The 18,510-nt window shown below is 46.5% G+C and overlaps 1 protein-coding gene across 2 annotated transcripts in view; it reads right to left on the reverse strand.

Moving 5' to 3' along the window:
• The window catches only part of PAPPA2 (pappalysin 2), a 208,972-nt gene that overhangs the window by 130,719 nt on the left and 59,743 nt on the right, over nucleotides 1-18,510 (reverse strand). For both annotated transcript variants that reach the window (XM_036273419.1, XM_036273420.1), the window contains exon 3: nucleotides 6,623-6,768. In XM_036273419.1, the coding sequence (XP_036129312.1) occupies nucleotides 6,623-6,768 (146 nt within the window). The remainder of the gene's footprint in view (nucleotides 1-6,622; nucleotides 6,769-18,510) is intronic.

Genomic DNA, 18,510 nt, shown 5'->3' on the forward strand with positions numbered 1-18,510 from the left:
GGCGAGACTAAACCAAGACCAGCATGTGCAGAGGGCGAAGGTTTTGCAGTCTGGTGTCTTTGTTTTGGTTTTCTTTTATACCCTTTCAGCCAATCCCATTTCCAACTGTCAAGCACTCCAACTCTGCAGCTACTCCCTCTTCATGGAAGAAGAGTGATCTGATTAAAAAAACTGAAGATATTATTACTGAGGCATTAAAGACTTGTGATGTAATTCTTTCCTTGCTTCTGAATGAGGGAAGTCACACACACACACACACACACACACACACACACACGACACTGCATGCCAGAATTTTAGGTACTACAGAATATTCATTAAAATATTTTCTGTAATTTATTTATTAATTTAGCATTTATTGAGCATCTATTTTATGTCAGACACTGCTCTGGGCACCAAGGAGTCAATGATTACTAAGATATATTTCAAAAGAAGAGATAAAGGTTATTTATATGTAAATAATTGCATGTAAAGGTGGTTATTGATATGTAAATAATCACACATAAATGTGCTGATTTATTCCCCCTACTTATAAATGCATCAATCGACCTTTGGGGTACCTGAGTTTCAGGGCATGAAACTCATATCCTAGAGTAATTTTGTCCAAAATGTTCACTGTCCAAGAGTGTTCGCCCAAGTTCGAAACCCCAAGCCGCTCAGGATGAGTCTGTTTGCTGAATGCCTCTCCTGACAGCAGCCAGTGGGTAGGTCCCAGACACAGCCCGCCTCCTCCTCCTGTCATGGAGCTTGCCTCCTTAATGATTCTAGAATTCCTCACACCTACAGGGTGCACTCCTGTCTTGCGTATTCCTCATCCCTGGGAAGAATCACTCTGCTTCGGCATCATCAAGAGAAGACCAGTGGGTAGGGGACAATATCTGCTGTGCTCTGGCCCGACCATTTAATGACCAGCTGCATCAGGGCTCCCCTCTACTCCCGCACACTCTTCTACCTCCCTGTGCTGCTCTCAGCACCTGCACCTGCACCTGCACCTGCACCTGCACCTGCGGAAACCACCTGGCTGGCCCGCCAAGGACTTCCCGCCTGTCAAGTCCATAGCTGCCTCAGCCCCTGAGGCCTCGCCCACACTGTGCATGACCGTGGCACAGCTGATGTGACACCCCAATTTCAACGTCAACCACTTGGTTAGGAGGAAGTTGAGGTTTGTCCTGGGAGACCCCCTCCAAGGGCTCTGGGTGATGAAAAGCTACTCCACCTCTAAGCTCCTCTCTGCTGTTTCCACCTTGCCCGACCCTACTCAGCTGTGGCTTCGCCTTCCCTGCTAGCTGTCCCTTCCGCATCACCCCAAGACAGCTGCTCTCCTCCGGCCCATGGGGCCCCGAGACATTCACAGACCCTGCCCGGCAGCCACCCATCCCCCGAAACTGCCGCCCATCACTCACTCTTTCCTTCTCTGACTTACATGGAGACTCCCTTGGCTTCTTAGAAGTTTCTCAACTTCTTGGAGCCCTGACCACACTACTTTTCTCTTTCTTTATGAAGGCGCCAACATCTTTCCAGGGCACTACAAGTCTCCACTTTGGAAGAGGGGCGGGAGGCTGGTCAACCACAGACACACAGTGTTGGAAACTTCTACCCTGCTGCTGTGACGGCTGCTACGACCAATACGCTAACATGTTTGAGGCCGTGCAATGTGCCCGGTACTGTTCCTCATGCTTAGTACCCATGTTATATAAGGAAACTAGGACCCAGACAGGTGACTTGCTCAGGGGCCCATCAGGTGCCATCGGCGGGCAGCCACAGTCCACTCTCCCACTCAAAGACCTTGTTTTCACAAGGGTCACGTTATGGGAACTCATTTGAAGACCCTCGCTAGATGTTTAAACCCTCATTATGAGCCAGGTTCAAGTTCCCTCCCACGTGGGTCTTGGGTTCCTCGCTCCCTGGCCACGTTGCCTGAGGTCTGATAGGGAGGCTGAGTGTTCTTTGGCAGGAAGACCTTTCCTAGAACAATGAAGGAAGCTGGTTGGCCCAGGACACCCTGAGGTATCTAGGTCCGGTGCCAGAGAGTGACGGTCTCCTGTCTAACCTGGCCAAAATGCCCTCGTCCTGACCTCATCCCTGCAGCGCTGTGCTTGTGGGCTGGGGGCGTGCTCAGCCTCTCTCCCCTGGCGGCTGGTACACCCGTAGGTCCTGCTCCTCCCCCTTCTCCGTTCAAGTCCCTTCGGAGCTGGGTTTGTAGAGACCCCAAACTCAACAGCCAGGAGCAAGCCAGCTCCCCAGCCCACTCCTTGGTCTCTGTTTCCACCCTGAACCCACCCTCCACTCAGTCAGAGAGAACTCTTCCCCATTTACATAGTTATGTGAACAGTTTCTCAGTACTGAGAGCCTATGAAATCTTTCTAAAGTAGTATAACTAATGCTAAATCCTGTCTTGTTACGGCAGTATTTACTATTCATCCACGGACACGTGAACTAATTCGGGAAAGGGAAGTTACTCTCCATCCATATACGCATTTCCCATCTTGTTCACTAGTCATCAATCAACATTGTAAAATGTCGATTTTCACCAACTTTGGGCAAGTAATCAGTTCAAAAGGTAACTCAACTGAGAAGAAATTTTCATCGATTCAAAACGTATGATCAGTATCGATGTGAATGGCCAGTTTGTGTGGTTGTGCCACAGTTTTGTTAGATGTTACCTTTGGAGGAAAAGGGTCAAGGGTACGTGGAATTTCTGCAATCACATGTAAATATACAATTGTAGCAAAATTGAAAGTTAGTTAAAAAAACTTATTACAAGAGATTTGTTTAATTCAAAATAAGTTTTTAGCAGAGAAACGGGTGATCAACTAAAGACTGAAAAAAATAAGCATGTATATGTCATATTAGTGTAAAGTTCTCTAGGAGAAATGAAATGGAAACGCAAATTCAAAGAGACAAACAATCAGTGAATAATTTCCCAATGTTAAAAAAATTCACAGCCACCAACTTTTTAAAAATGAATGATAGTGCCCTGGCCGGTTTGGCTCAGCGGTTAGAGCGTCGGCCTGCGGTCCGGAGAGACCTGGGTTCGGTTCCCGCTAAGGTCACGTACCTCGGTTGCAGTTTGTCCCCGGCCCTGGTTGGTCGTGCGGGTGGCAGCCACTCGATGTGTCCCTTCACGTCGATGTTTCTCTCTCTCTTCCTCTCTCTCCCTCCCACTCTATCTGTACAAAAAATGGAAAAATGTCCTCGGGTGAGGATAAAAAAAAAAAAAAAATGAATGATAGTGATTATCAAATTGTTAGGTGGCTGAGGCGACATTTAGAAGAGTAAATTTACATTTTATTTTAAAATGTCAATAATTTGAAATAGTATACCAGAAATTATATTATTTGCTACTATTTAAACTTGTGACTGAGTGTTTAGATGTCACTCTTAGACAGCATGAGGGGTACAGAGATTTTTCCAAAGTCTTTTAGGGGGTACAAGAGAGCAAAAATACATTTGGAGAGCACTCTCGAGCCAAGTACTCTAAGTATGTCCCGGTTTTTAACAGCCCGAACCTTGGCGTCGGTCAGCTTTTTCGGTCTCGAATGCCCTCTCCCTGTCTGCCAAGCAAGGTCTTTCAACTCTCCCCTTGAACCTCAGCCCCTCTGGGAACCCTTCCCGGAGGCTCTCAGCACTGTGCTCCTCTCTCGCGCGTTCCTGCCTGGCCTCAGGTGTGGTATCAGCTCATTGTGCCCTACATGTGCATTCACATGTCTGTCTCCCGGTTATGCTGTGCACACCTCTAGGGTGAATTCCTTTCTCCTGCTAGCTCCGGTACTGCCATGAAACAGAATGAACGAATGAAGAATGAATGAACGAATGGACCGGTCCAGCATGAGTCTGGGATTACCAGTTTATAGAAGGGCTGGTTTACCACTTAACTTAGTCTTCTGCCTTTGAAGATACATTTTCAATTTAGCTAAGGCTAAAGACACTCAAACCACTGAACATCAGAGGTTAAGGGGAGCTCATACATTCATTTATTTATTAGAAATTCTGCCCTGCATCACCACGGCGTTGAAAGTACAACGTTATGCTAAAAGTCAGAAATGGCATTAATGGCAAAGCAGAACCACAAATCACCTTGGTCTTTTCAGATAGTCACTGAAGACCCTGGTCGTCAGAAATAGGACTCAGTCTTCAAACTTTCAGGCTAGTGTCCTTATCTGCTAGGTCACTCAGCCGACTCTCAAAATGCAGGAGCCTTACATGTTAACACAAATAGATAATTCAAGTCTCGAAAAGATTCTATCAAGAAAATCCTAAATGACTTCCCCTCTCATGTTATGGCAGCTGTCGGTATGACGACAGCTGGTTTAGGTCAATACAGTTCCTTTGTTCAATCACTGTGATGATCGAACAAGAAGTAAATACCAACACGAGCCTTTTCATTTCGAGTGGGATGTCTCCGCTGCTCAGTCTACTTCTGAAGATCACATTACATATCATGTTTCAGGGGAACACAGCTAATCCTGAAAAGTTTAAGAGTTAAATAGAAGTGTTACTAGCATCTTTCGCAATTCATGGTGAGTCAATAATTCATGAGCTAATTCCAGAAACCATTTCAATGTAATACCTCCATGCTATGTATGTGCTTCTCCATTCAGTGAGCATTCACAGAGCACCTGCTATGCCCAGCGCCCCGTTTCTGCACACAGGTCACAGACCTCATTCAATTTCACAAGCTCTTACATGCACTTGTGAGTGTGCGTGTGGGTGTGCATGTATGCGTGTGTGTCGCTCTACCCGATGTTATCACAGGGATATCTTTGTGCAACCACCACCACAATCAAGATACTGAACTGTTCCTTCACCATGAGGATGTCCCACCTGTTCTCCTTTTTTGTCACACCTACCCTCACACCCCTCCCCCACCTCTAGCCCATTCCTAACACCAGGCGAGCACCAACTTGTTCTCTGTCTCTAGCGTTCTGTCACTTTGAAAGAACGACGGACATGGAATCGTACTTTGGAGATTTTTTTCCTCACTCAGCATAAGACCCTTGAGCAACATCTGAGTCACTCTGCACGTGGATGCTTTGCTCCCTTGTTGCTGAGCGGTGTCCCGTCGCACTACAGATGTGAACATTGGCTGAGGCAGTCAGCACTGAAGCCACTTGTGTGGTTTCCAAACAGAGCTGCAACGGAGACCGATGTAAAAGGTTTCAAAATCTTGTGAAGAAGGTTCTGAAGGGTATGCTTTTGTTTCTCTGAGATCAGTGTCCGAGAGCCCACTGGCTGGGTCCCCGGACGGGCGCAGGTTTTGTTTGATCAGAGACTGCCCAGCACCCTGCAGAGTGACCACCACACCACCTTCCCCAGCAACGGTGAGAGCCCGGCTGCTCTGTGTGCTCACCAGCGCCCACTATTGTCATTATTAAAAGATATTACGGAAGTGTAGCTGGCGTACAGTATTCTATTAGTTTCGGGTATCCAGTACAGTAATTGGACATGTACATACCTTACCATGTGATCACTGTGATCAGTCTCTAGTAGCTGTCTGTCAGCAAACAAATTCACAATAATATCATTGACTAGATTCCCTGGGCTGTACCCTATATCCCTGTGCATTTTTTTAAATTTTTTATTTTAGCTATTCTAATAAGTATGTAGTTATATCTCATGTGGTTTCGATTTGAGCTTCCCTGATGGCTAAGGTTGCTGCACATCTGTTCGTGTGCGTATTGCCCATCTGAATTTCCTCCCCGTGGAACGTTTGCCCGCATCCTTGTCCGCTTTCTGACCGGAGTGTCTGCTCCACCACCGAGTCTGGAAACTTCTTCACACATTCTAGACACAAGTCCTCTGCGAGATGTGCAGTGTGCAAACCTTTTCTTCCAGGTCTGATGTTTCTCTGTTCGACCATCTTTCTCGGAGAAACGGTTTTAAATTTGGATGAAGTATAATTTATCAGTTACTATGCATATGGGCTATGCTTTTGGTGTTCACCCTTCGTGTAGCCTGCCCTGTTTCTTCTTAAAGTTCTATACCTTAATGTTTTTATGTTTAAATATGTGATCTATTTTGAGTTAATTTTTGTACCAGGTGTGAGATTCACATTAAGATTAATTGCCTTTTGCCTGTGGCTGTCTAACTGCTTCAACACCATTTGTGTAAAGTACGGACTATCTATTAATGTCTGCAGCATATGTAGGACTATCGCCTCCTCTGTTCCTCATGGTGGAAATATAATCCTTCTCTCCTATTTTGTTTCTTGATCAGTCTTCCTAGGGGTTAACCAATTCTGTGTCCCTCCTTCCCCCAAAATCTTTTGGCTCTGTTCATTGTTTTCTAATTATTGTTTACCTTCTATTTTATTTCCTTTTTGCCCTTATTTGTATTACTCTCTGCGGTCCTCACTCTTCCAGTTTAATTGTTATGCCTCCAAGACGCAAAGTGGATCTCATTCCACGTCACCACCTTATCGCTTTTAGATTAGGGGCGTGGTCTAGAACATCCTGACCATTTCCCACCTTTTGCTCTAATACCTCTTACTTGTTTGCATTGATACATTTTGACAGATTCTCCCAAAAGCCATTCTCTTCCTTTTTTCCCCCAAACTCACTTCCACCAACTTTCCTTGGTCCGCCTCCTTTTGTCCACTGTATTTGCTCTCCGCCTCACTTACCCAGGTGACTGACGGCTTCCTTTTCCCAGGGCCAGGTGGCAGTGCCCGCGATGTCTTCCCTCACCGAGCTGGCGAAGTAGACGTTGAGGAAGTGCGTGCTGTTGAGCTGCAGTGCCTCCTTCAGCTCCTTCACACTCATGTACGCCCTGCAGAGGACACGGGGACAGCACCACACAGGGGTCAGCGTGCCGAGAAGCGCACAGCCACACCTACCCAGATTCTGACACTCCCAGCCAGTGTTGCCTTTTAGGGGGGCAGAGAGGTAGAGATGAGGTTCTCATGAAGACCACGAAGAAAGGGCACTGCTACACATTTGGGGTACTTATTCTCCGATCAATAATATCCTACCTTGTTAGCACTAATAGTCACATGAATATTCAGTATCTGACATCATATTCAAGTCCCCACTCTACACCGGATGATTTCATCAAGACAAATCCAAGGGGCATTCTCATTCTTTGCCCTGAGAATCATCCCCAGGCCATGGTGTAGGGCACTTTCAAATGCTCAGTCCCTGGTTCTCTCCATCACACTCTGTGACCATTACGATAAGAAGACCAACTGAGTCCGGCTGGTGTGGCTCAGTGGTTGAACATCAATCCATGCACCAAGAGGTCACCGATTTGATTCCTGCTCAGGACACATGCCCAGGTTGTGGACCCGATCCCCATGGGGGACATGCAGGAGGCAGCCAATCGATGTTCCCTCTCATCGATGTTTCTCTCTCCCTCTCACTTCCTCCCTCTCTAAAAATATCATTAAAAAAATATTTAAAAAAGAAAAAGAAGACCAACTGAATCTTTATTTCAGTATATGCTGTTTTCAGACATTATTTTTTAAAGGGGGAAATAGTGGCTAGTGAAGAAAATAAAAGAGGGAAAGAAAGATAGGAATGACAGGTAGGAGAGGATGTCATAAAGCTATTTATAAATAAAATAATATTTATTATATATTTTTTCTCTCTCTTTCTAGTCCCTTAATCCATAGAAACTCCACCCCTACTACAACTACCTTATGATACCAAGTATCTTGATTGGTGGTCTTCAAAGCACTAGGCAATATTATGTTCACACTTACACACAGAATCAACAATCTATTAAAAACACATGCCCCATGGCCCGTTAAAAAAGAAAACAGAGACAAGCATTTGATCTCTTTACAGGCTCCTATGTAGTCAAAGACCTTTATCTTCCTGGCATCCGTGAAACCTAATACGTTACCAGGAGCCACAGAGCCTGGCGTTCTCGCTGAAGAGCCGTCCCAGGAAGGACTCGCTGGTGCTTCCCACGGTGGCTGGCCACGGTCTGCCACTCCACAGGGGGCTGCTCCCTTCGCAGCTTCAACCGAGCAGTCTCCTGAAACCTAAGGTGGGTGGTGCCTCCCTGTTCTTATTCTAGCAGATGAGCTGCAGGCAATGGAACCCCCCCAACGGAGAAGCTTGTGTTAGGACAGGATGACTCTTCCTCTCTTGCTTGCTCTGTCTCCCAACCACAGTAATAATGCCATCTACTTAATCATCATGTAGGACATACTGGCAAGGAGTACCCAAGAAATACAGATCCCAAAGATTGTGGGTTGTTGTTTTTTGTTTTTTTTTTTAAGGAAGGGGGGTATAGATGTGTAGAGCTAGGACCCATTGACCATAGTATAAGATATTTTATTTCTTTTTTTTTTTTTTAATTTTTATTGACTGATTGATTTGAGAGAGAGAGAGAGAGATTTATGTATCCACTGGTTGATTCCTGTATGTGTCCTGACCAGTGATCAAACCTGTACCCTTGGCATATTGGGACGATGCTCTAACCAACTGAGCTAACCAGCCAGGACCCAAAGATTGCTTTTGTACTCTTTGAAACAAAACCAAAAAGAGAAATAAATGTATAGAAACCAAATGTATTTTTCTTTAGAACCAGAGACGCTTGGGAGAAAAGGGGTTTGGAAAACCCTCTTTCTTACGGCATTATACTATCTTGGAAAAATGGTCTCAGCCCCAAGAAATCAGCCAATCCCACGAGGTGACGTCAGATGCGATCAGAGGGCTATTCCTTCTGCCGCCGTCCTGGAGACACAGTGTGTTTTGGCCTGTCGCCTGGTTTTCCCCGAACATTAGTCACATCCTCTTTCCCTTTCTCCTTTATTAAAAATAATTACAATTTCCTGTACTGACAAATGGATGGTTTGGAACTGCGATGACATCAAATAATTCTTCGACATGGAGATGTTTCAATAGGCCAGAAGTAAGGAACGGAGAGGGGGCAGATGGGAGAAGAGAGAAAAGAAAGAGAGGAGAGAACAGAAGAGGAAAGGAGAAAGGAAGGAGGCAGGAGAACCAGAGCCTTCGCCTCTGTGCGGCGCCGGGTACCATGGGAGACAAGTTGCACCCTTCCCTCCTTCCCTTCCAGTGTCCCCATTAAAATCAGGAGTTGGTAGCTTGACAGTTCTCCCTCTCTTCCCCCCTCCCTCACTTTCCCCAATCCGCCTGTCCCTGGCACGGATTACTCAGGCTATATGTGTGTTTCTGGCTTCTCCATCTGCCATTTACCAGTCTTGGCTGCCGTCTGTCTGTCCTCCCTCAACCCAGTGGTTCCACTCGCTTCCCTTGAGCACCCTCCAAGTGGCCTCCTCCGCCTCCACCACCAACCTCATTAGCTGGTTCTGCTCATCTCCCCCTTCCCCTTGCCCAGCCCTCTCCCCAGCCATAAATGATCCTTCCAGACGACAGCGGGCATGGCACACTGGTGGCACACTGCATTTGGTCGCTCCAACGCCTACACGCCACAGGAACAGAGACAGAAGTCGTAAAGCACAGGGGAGAGAATACGTTTTGAAACGCCTGCCAGGGTCGGAAACAGTCATCCATTGAATGGATAGAGAAAGCCTTATTTTGTTGGAAACGAGGACTTTTGTCCAGATGATTCTAGAAACCAAAAAGGACGAAAATACAGATGTCGGCGTGCCTGCCTTGAGTGGAGAACACCCGCCTATCATGGCACCAAACGCCACGCCAGGAGTTAAATCAGAGCTAATGAGGACAAACATCTTAGCCTTCAGCTAACGCGGCCACAGTCGGGCTCAGACCTAGGGTGGGGAAAAGTGAGCATTACTCAGAAATCCAGAGCTTCACATCTTACTTCAGACATGATTTATTCATAGATAGACTTGCCATCCAAAAGAACCTAATATCCTCTTGGAAGGTAAAAATGATGTACGTAAATATCACGAAATGCCTAAGAGTCACAAACGGACCGTGTGAAATGAGAGATGGGCTACATTAATCGACTTGATTCCTGCCAGGATCTCGCTTTCCTTGTCCTCGTCACACTCTTGATGGACACACTCACCATACGCATGTCCTTGAGGTCTCAGACCAACCCAAGTGAAGCTGCATCTTTATTTTTGTAAAAGTTGTCTCAGAAACAAGCTCTCCCCGAGGCTGATGTCCCAAGCTGCCGTGCCCACGGCTCAGGTGCCAACATGCTCCCTGGGAGGACGCGCACCTGCCTCACCAGCTTTATAACTGGGACCTGCTGGTTCGGGAGGAGCCACTGCCCGGTGTCCAGCCCACCCTATCTTGTTGTCCCCTAGACTTGGTATGTTCCTTTCGGTTTCTGCTTGCTCTCTGACAACTCACCCCCAGCCACACTTGAATATCTAAACATACATACAAGGTCCAATTCTAGCTTTGTTTCCGACCAAGTAAAATCAAAGGATAGAAAAACTGCCTCTTTGGGCTGTAGTGTAATAGTCAGTTGATTTACTCTTTTACGGACCAATAGAAGTAATCTGGGAATAAAGCTAGAAAGAAGACAAAAGGTCCCGAGCTGTCTGAAAGAAGCTGAGCCAGTATGAAACACTGGCATGTTAGAAAACAAGACATAGCCCTGGCCAGTTTGGCTCAGCGGTTAGAGCGTCGGCCTGTGGTCCGGAGAGACCCGGGTTCGGTTCCCGCTAAGGGCATGTACCTCGGTTACAGTTTGTCCCCGGCCCTGGTTGGTCGTGCGGGTGGCAACCACTCGATGTGTCCCTTTCACATCGATGTCTCTCTCTCTCTCTCTCTTTCCCTCCCACTCTATCTGAACAAAAAATGGAAAAATGTCTTCGGGTGAGGATTTAAAAAAAGAAAACAAGACATAAAGGATGCACATGTGCCCTGAGCCTGGGGCCCACAGCCCTGCGTGCCAGGCCGAGCAAGCCCCGCCCAGAGGCAGACCCTGAACCTGCATTCCGCAGTTGGGATGACAAAACCAGGTGCCCTCATCCTCCTCAGCCAGTTCCCACAGAAACAACTGTGCCAGGGCTGGGTGCCTTAGTTAGAGCTAAGCCTTCCCGTCATTGCTGCACCCCACGGGTCCCCACCCAAAGGTCCAGAAGGCTCCCTCCTCCACCCCCGTCCACCCTCCATGCTGTCATCGAGGCTGCCCCCTCTTGGAAAGTATCACCTTTGACTTGCTCCCCAATCCGCTCACTGTGCCCACATCATGGGACTTGTAGGTCCCCAGAGTACCAAACCGGCTTTCTCCCAGATGCCCAGGCAACTCCAGAAACTTAGTGTTGTTGTTTTTTCCTTCTGTCAAATTCCTCCTGCTTTTAGGCACATGGCTCTCTGCTGCAGCACCATCTGATGTAGATCCTCAGTCCTGTTTGAGTTCGATTTGTCTATACCTTTATTTATGGTCCTCTCCTCTCCAGAAATTATTTGAAATCTTCACCATTCTTCTCTTGCCCCCCCAACCTCAATCTCTTATCCCCTCAACTCTTAAGTAAATGATCATGCCTCCTCCTTTGATGATATAATTGAGCGCTCTCTCTCTCTCTCTCTCTCTCTCTCTCAAACATTTACTTCCTTGCCTATTTCTACTCCCTGTCCAATGGTCTCACTGGATGAGGTTCCCGAGAAAAATCACAGCCAATACCCTCTTTTTCCTTCTTCCTTTGCAATCCAAACTTCTTGAAAGAATAATTTCCTCATCTCCCAGTCATTTTTTTTCCATGTACCCCCTGATCTCCCTGCAACCTGGATTTCATCAGCATCACCTCATCAAAACTGCTTTTGTTAAAGTTGTTAGTGACTGGCTAGTCGCCTTTCTCCATGAAAAAAAAAAAAAAAAGTCACCTTCTAATTGGAATCTGCCATATAGTTGGGACTCGATGAATTGTGATCACTTTTATTATTAGGGGCAAATAAATCATTGTCACATTAATAAATTATTCAATAGATTTTCACTTTGAGAATTATTTATCTTGGCAAAGAGGCAGACTTCGAAGAGTTTAGTGGTGTTTTTTTAGTTTTGTTTTTCCTTCTGGATCATTATAGTCTCTATTTTGCTTATTATTCTAAAACCTGTAAATTTTTAAACATACCAATCTTTGCATTTTTTCATGCTTTATATATATATTCTCCTGGAAAGCTCACAACAGCCCTATGAGGTTAGCATACTTTATTTTACAGGTAAGAAAATAAAGTGTGCAGAGATAGATCACTTGCCCCAAACTACATAGTCAGTAAGTTCTGGAGGCAAATTTAAAGCTGAGTTCCTCTACCTCCAAAACCCACATTCTTTCTTCTACTCTTTTTCTTTTTTAGAGAGAGAGAGAAAGAGAGAGGGGGAGAGAGAGAGATAGAAGTGTCAATGAGAGAGAATATGGATTGGCCACCTCCTGCATGCCCCCCACTGGTGAACAGCCTGGACACGTGCCCTGACCAGGAATCGAACCAGCGAGCTCTTGGTGATGGGTCAATGCTGAACCACTGAGCCACACTGGCCGGGCTCTTCTACTCTCATTTGGTTTCCCTCATACATGTGAGACACTGTGTTGGGCCCTGGCAACAGAACGATCATAAGACAGGACTCTTGTCTTCAGGAAGCTCAGTCTGGTGAGGGAGCCATCAGGTAACCAGGTGGATACAATGCAAGGTAACAGGCACTACAATAGCCATGCGCACAGGATGATCTGAAAGAACAGAAGCTGGGTGGAAACATCTGTGAGGAGAACCAGATGCTAGTAGGGCATCAACAACCTCATGGCGTGTTCCACGAACTGGTTTGCCCGCCTCTTTCCCACCCCTTCTCGTGGGTCTCCCTGTTCCGGAGGCCAGAGAAGAGGGATCCACGTCTCCCCAGTTCCCTCCCACCTGGGGACCTGCATGTGATTTGGATTCTACCAATCAGCTGTGCCAGATTGAGAAGTAGAAGGTGCCAGTGAGTTAAGGCCTCCCTTCTGACATTTATTTATTTATTGTCCCTCGGCCTGCCAGCATGGTGGGGCGCGTGTCCTGGTGCCCGGCACCAGCAGTGAAGGAGGGAGAAGCCGCTGCACACCATCAGGCACAAGCTGACCTGGGGATGCGGCAACAGCCGCAGTGGCTCCTGAGCTCCACACGGAGCACACAGGGTGCCCTCAAAACCTGTCGTGCTACAGGGACCCCAAGATTACCCCGTTCCTGCCTCTGCCGGGGACTGCACTTGCCGGCCAGTTCTTCAGGGGTTCTGGGAGGTCTTCCTGGATGCCCAGATGGAACCCCACTCCCCTGGCCCTTACACACCCTTTGTAACCACTGGATTCCTGTATGGAACCCTTTCCGGTTCAAATAGCTACCGTATTGTTTGTTTTCTGCAACTAAATCTTGACTGATTCAGAATTCTATTCCAGCTGTGTTTTCAATGTTTGATTTGAGTTCTCAAGGCAAAAAAAAGTCCGGGAACATGCATTCAAACCAATGTGTATATATATGACCCAAAGAACTGGAAGTCCTACCTGATGGAGGAAATAGTGCAAGAATTATTTTTGAATGAATTAGTCACCAGAATCATAAGGATTATACCCTAAGATCAAAAGACCTATTTGAGTGCTTATAAAACAATTGATATTCATGTCTTTAGATAATGGGTAGATGCAAAAAAGCTAAAGACTAAAAGATACTTTAAGTTCCATTAAGGAAAAAGGAGAAATTTGAAAACTACAGATCAGTGAGCATAACGTCAATTTTCAGAAATAATACCAATGCATTATTTTTTTAAAATACAGTGATACCTCGGTTCTCGAACATAATTCGTTCCAGGAGGACGGTCGAGAACCGAATTGTTCGAGAACCGAAGCAATGAAACCCAATAGGAAAGCGTGACTCCACAAAGCGTGACTCTCTCTCTGCACTCACACTGATGACGCAAGCAAGGCGCGCTGGGCCGAATGAACGCCATTCGGCTCAACTCGGCTCATCTCGGAAGTTCGAGTTCCAAATATTTGTTCGGATTCCGAGACAAAAGTTTCTCGAATCTCCATTTGGTCGAAAACCGAGGCGTTCGAGAACCGAGGTATCACTGTATTTTTTCTTTATTGATTTTAGAGAGACAGGAAGGGAGAGGGAGCGAGAGATAGAAACATAGATGAGAGAGAACATCAATTGGCCACCTCCTGCATGCCCCCCACTGGGGATTTGGCCCACAACCTGGGCATGTGCCCTGATCGGGAATCGAACCAATGACCTCTTGGTGCATGGGTCAATGCTCAACCACTGAGCCACACCAGCCGGACCCCAGTGCATTATTAAATAGACAAATTTTTACTACTAGATAAGAAAGAGGTAACTATTTGAACTACCCTGGGCTCACTTGAAAAAAAAATTACACAAAACTAACCCCATTTATTTTGTTGTTGCTTTGGGTGTTTTCTTGGATTTACTAAAATGGCATGATTCCTTCGAGAAAATGTGTCTTGATTCGAAAGGATACATGATGAATCTCTCACGAGATCTTAATGGAGGAGCGTAGAGAAAGGTAGCCTGACAATATACAGTAGATTCCTAACAACTCGCACCAGAACCTGGGAGGCCCTGAAGGGGATCAGGTGTCTGTATTTGCCCCAATTTAATTGAGTTGTTTAATCAATATCTTGCAAGAATACATACAACGTAAGTTTATAAAATTTACAAATGACCTACATTAAAGAGAGATATGTTGGATGACAGAATAAAGATTCAAATAGGAGCTATGATTATGGGGTAAACTCAATGGTAAAATAAGAATTTAAGCACACACACACACACAAAAAAAAACAATTGATAAAATACAGTGTTAAGGGCTGTGAGTTTAGTACCAATTAATAGGGGAAACAGGGTTCTGTGACTCCCTGGGGGAAATGTAGACCCGCAGGCTTCAGTCTTAGCCACAGGGACAGCGCACTACCAGGGACAGGCCTGAGCGTGGCCATCCTAGGCTTCTCTTGGACATGCACCCTTGGCTCCCTGTGGCCCATGCTCTCAAGCCCTGTGGGTTGCCTTTACGCTGCCACTCAAAGCCTTTCATCCGACCCCAGCCTACGCTCCGGGCTCGGCCTCGCACCACTAGGCCACTGATTGCGCTGAGCTGATGACCCACTGATGGTCAGCATGCCTTCAGTGTTTTTGGTTTTGAGGTTCTTTGGTTGATTGATTGTTTTGTTTTGGCCTCCCTGCTTTGCGTGTGCTGTTCTCCCCTCACACATACAATGAACAAAACGTATCTGACTTCCAAGGCCTGTTTCTACCTCACTTCTTTAGCGACGCCCAGAGTGCTCACTGTGGGCTGGAGTGAGCCTGTACCTCTGAACCTCTGTGTCACTCAGTCCGTCCATGACTCAACGGCCTATACCATGCAAGTGTAACACGTAAGCCTGCTTTGGCAATATTTGCCAGCAGTGGGTGCCTACTTCTTGATATTTACCTTAAGAGTTTTGTAGGAGTTTTAAATATGCACCAACAAGAATAGTGAAATAACAAAAAATATTTAACAACATGATAGTACAGTAGCATCGTGTATTATTCTAATAGAAGAGTATAATAACAGAATATAATAGCAAACTATAGGTAATGTAAATTTCTGTTAAAATGGAGCTGGCAAGATACATTAAAAGCATTTAATGACCAGAAGTCATTAACAATTATGTAGGTCTAGTATTATTCCATTTACTAAAATGGAAAAATGTGCCCAACATATTATTGAGTGGAAAAAAGCAGGCTATACAATAGTGAGCTTAATATAAGTCTATTCATTTAAAACCATATACGCCTCTTGCATATTATCAAGTGCTCATTTGATATTAGTTGGATGTATTAATGGGGGACATGGGCTATAACTGGGGGGTGAGATGGAGAACACCCCATTCTTCCTCCACCCGCACTACTACCCTGCTGCACAGCCCCGTTCGCCACAGGGTCCAACTACATCTGAAGGAGCCAAACTTCAGGACCAGCGGCCTCTGGTTGGGAACAAGAGACAAAAATACACCGCAAGATAAAGTCCAAATCACACTCTTTTTGACAACTCTCTTTTGGTGAATATAAAAAGATCAGGTTCTTGGCAAAAACACTTGCATGATAAACTCTCGGGGCCGGGGTAGGAACGGGCAATGCAATTCCACACGCATTACACGAGGTTTAAAATAAGCAGCTTTCCCCAGAGGAGCGGCCCTTGTGGGTAACTGGAGCGGACACAATGTGTTTCAAGTCATGGTAAAAACCCATGAAGTCATCTCCTATTTTAGTCCATCTCTTTGTGCTTCTTGTCTCTTCTCCTAAAGCTCTTTCTTCCATTGCCGCAGAGCATTTTAAAAGGTTTCTGTGATCCCATTTTCCAGCAAAGCATTCTTTCTGTAATGCATCACACACGCGCGCGCACACACAAACACACGCACACCCCACTGAAGTCCGTTCTTCTTGACGATGCACCAAACTGAACTCGACTTTCAATTAACATGGGGAAGGCCAACACATCCCCTAAGCAAACTGATCGTTGAAGAACGTTTACACTTTGACTGTAGAAGGCAGGACGACACATTCAATTCAGAAAGGGTTTCCTGAGCACCGACTAAGTCTCCGGCCCTGGGCTGAAGAGCCCGGAGCCAAGGCTGAGTAAGCCCAGGCAGTGCTTCTACCCCCGAGGTGTTTGTGCACACGTATTTGTTTCTGCCCAGCACGCTCTCTTCTGCGCTTGCCTAGGGACAGCGACCCATTCTCAAAAATCGGTCCCAACCACACAGTTGGCTAGGCCGGGTGCCACCTTAGCAGGCTCTGGTGCCCCAGCTGGCACGGAGGACTTTAGGCTGTGCGTGGAGGAGGGGAGCTACGATGTGAATCGAGAGCCTCTGATCCCAGAGCCCTTCCTCTAACATGGCACAGTACCGCCTCCGATGAAAGACTAAATACTTCTCAATATCGAGTTCCTGAGAGGAATGAAAATAAGTCCCACGGTGGGGGATACACACAGTGTATGTATACGGAAAACAGCCATTTCTGTGTCCATATCTGACTCCTTTTGATAAAAATATTAAGTGCAAGGGACCACCAGATAATAAAAGGAGCATTTTAAAAATAAACTCATCAACTCCAGAAGTGTCTTTGTTCCGTTGTAAGGAGACATCAGACGGGGAGATCCAAATCCTTCCTGGGCCCTTCTGATGGTGCTCACAGGTCCCCCTGAGGTTGCCTGAACCTGCCGCCAGGACCCACTTGTCATCGTGGCTCAAGAGACAGAGGGCTCCAAAGTCCACCTTCTCAGCAGATAGGGCCTCATGAGCCAACTCCACATGGACACTCCATCCATGTACCTCCCGATGAAGAGGCTTTGCCGGGAGAGTATTTCTCTGCCTTTCGCATGATCACTTGTAAACTTTGATCCCAGAGTTGCCAGACCTTCCTGTCCATCTCAAAGCTGCAGACAATTGTGTGTGTCCACAGCAACACCCTCCTCGGCCTGCCTTCTCCACTCACACCTCCTGGCTGGTCCCGTACCCTCCCCTCTCCTCCGAGTGGGGCCCAGCCACTCTCTTGTGCCTCCTTCTCGAGAAAAACAGGACCAGAGTTCTGTCTAGAGAGCACACTTCCTCTGCTCCATCTCTCGCCTTCTCCAGCCCTGACATCAGTGCTTTGAAGCCCGCGGAGGATCATGTGTTGGCTGAGGGATCACACTCAGACTGTGGCCTCACAGTGACTCATACTCTTGTGGTCTCCTTGTGTTTACCAGGGGTTCTCTTCCAGCTGGATTTCCCTTTCCCCGGCAACCGAGAGCTAAGCCACTGCTCCATCTTTCTCCTGCCGCCCCAACCCTCTCCACACCACCACCGACGTTCTCTGCAAGGTGTGGGCGCATGCGTGTGTGTGCATGTGTGTGTGTGCATGTGCGTGTGTACACGCTCCAGACCATGGATCTACAACTATACACTGCGGGCCAAATTCTCCTTGTGCCTCGTTTTGTCTCGTCCATAAATTAAAAAATTTTTTTTTGCATTTTTAAAGAGTTATAAAATAAAAAGAAGAGGGAGCGGAAGGAGGAAGAAGAGGGGGAGGAGAAGGAAAAGAATGCAAGAAGGACAATCTGTGTGGCCAAAAGCTCAACATAACGACTCTCTAGTCCTGTACCGAAAAGGTTGCTGACTTCTCTTCTATTCCAGAGTGCATCTCAGGCACGATTCTGAATTCGGACAGACAGACGTACAGTTCTTGAACTGTTGGTATCTCACCACTTTTTTTTATTTTTATTTTTTGACCCACACAAATTTCTTTTGCTCAACAAGTATCCTCTGCAATTACTGTCATTTAAGCTGTAAAAAAACAAACATCGTGCCTTCCTCAGCCATTTCCTCTTCGGGGCTGAAGACTTGGCATCGTGTTCGGAGGCATTTCTGGAGGAGGAAGGGCGGCTTGGGCACTGCCCGGACCATGGAGCATTCTCTCTCTCTGGGCCACGGGATGGGAAGGAAGTTCCGGGAGCGTGAAATCTTTCTGCCTCGTGACTTTAGCCAAGTTCGGTCTTACAGACAAGTTGCCATTTGGTCTAGAGTCGGGTGGCAGTCCCGGGAGTGATGTGGACGCTGAGCTGGCTTTGCTGCAAAGGTGTACGTGCTAACTTAGACAC

Source organism: Molossus molossus, unplaced genomic scaffold (assembly GCF_014108415.1).
Source record: "Molossus molossus isolate mMolMol1 unplaced genomic scaffold, mMolMol1.p scaffold_m16_p_20, whole genome shotgun sequence".
Taxonomy (NCBI): Eukaryota; Metazoa; Chordata; class Mammalia; order Chiroptera; family Molossidae; genus Molossus; species Molossus molossus.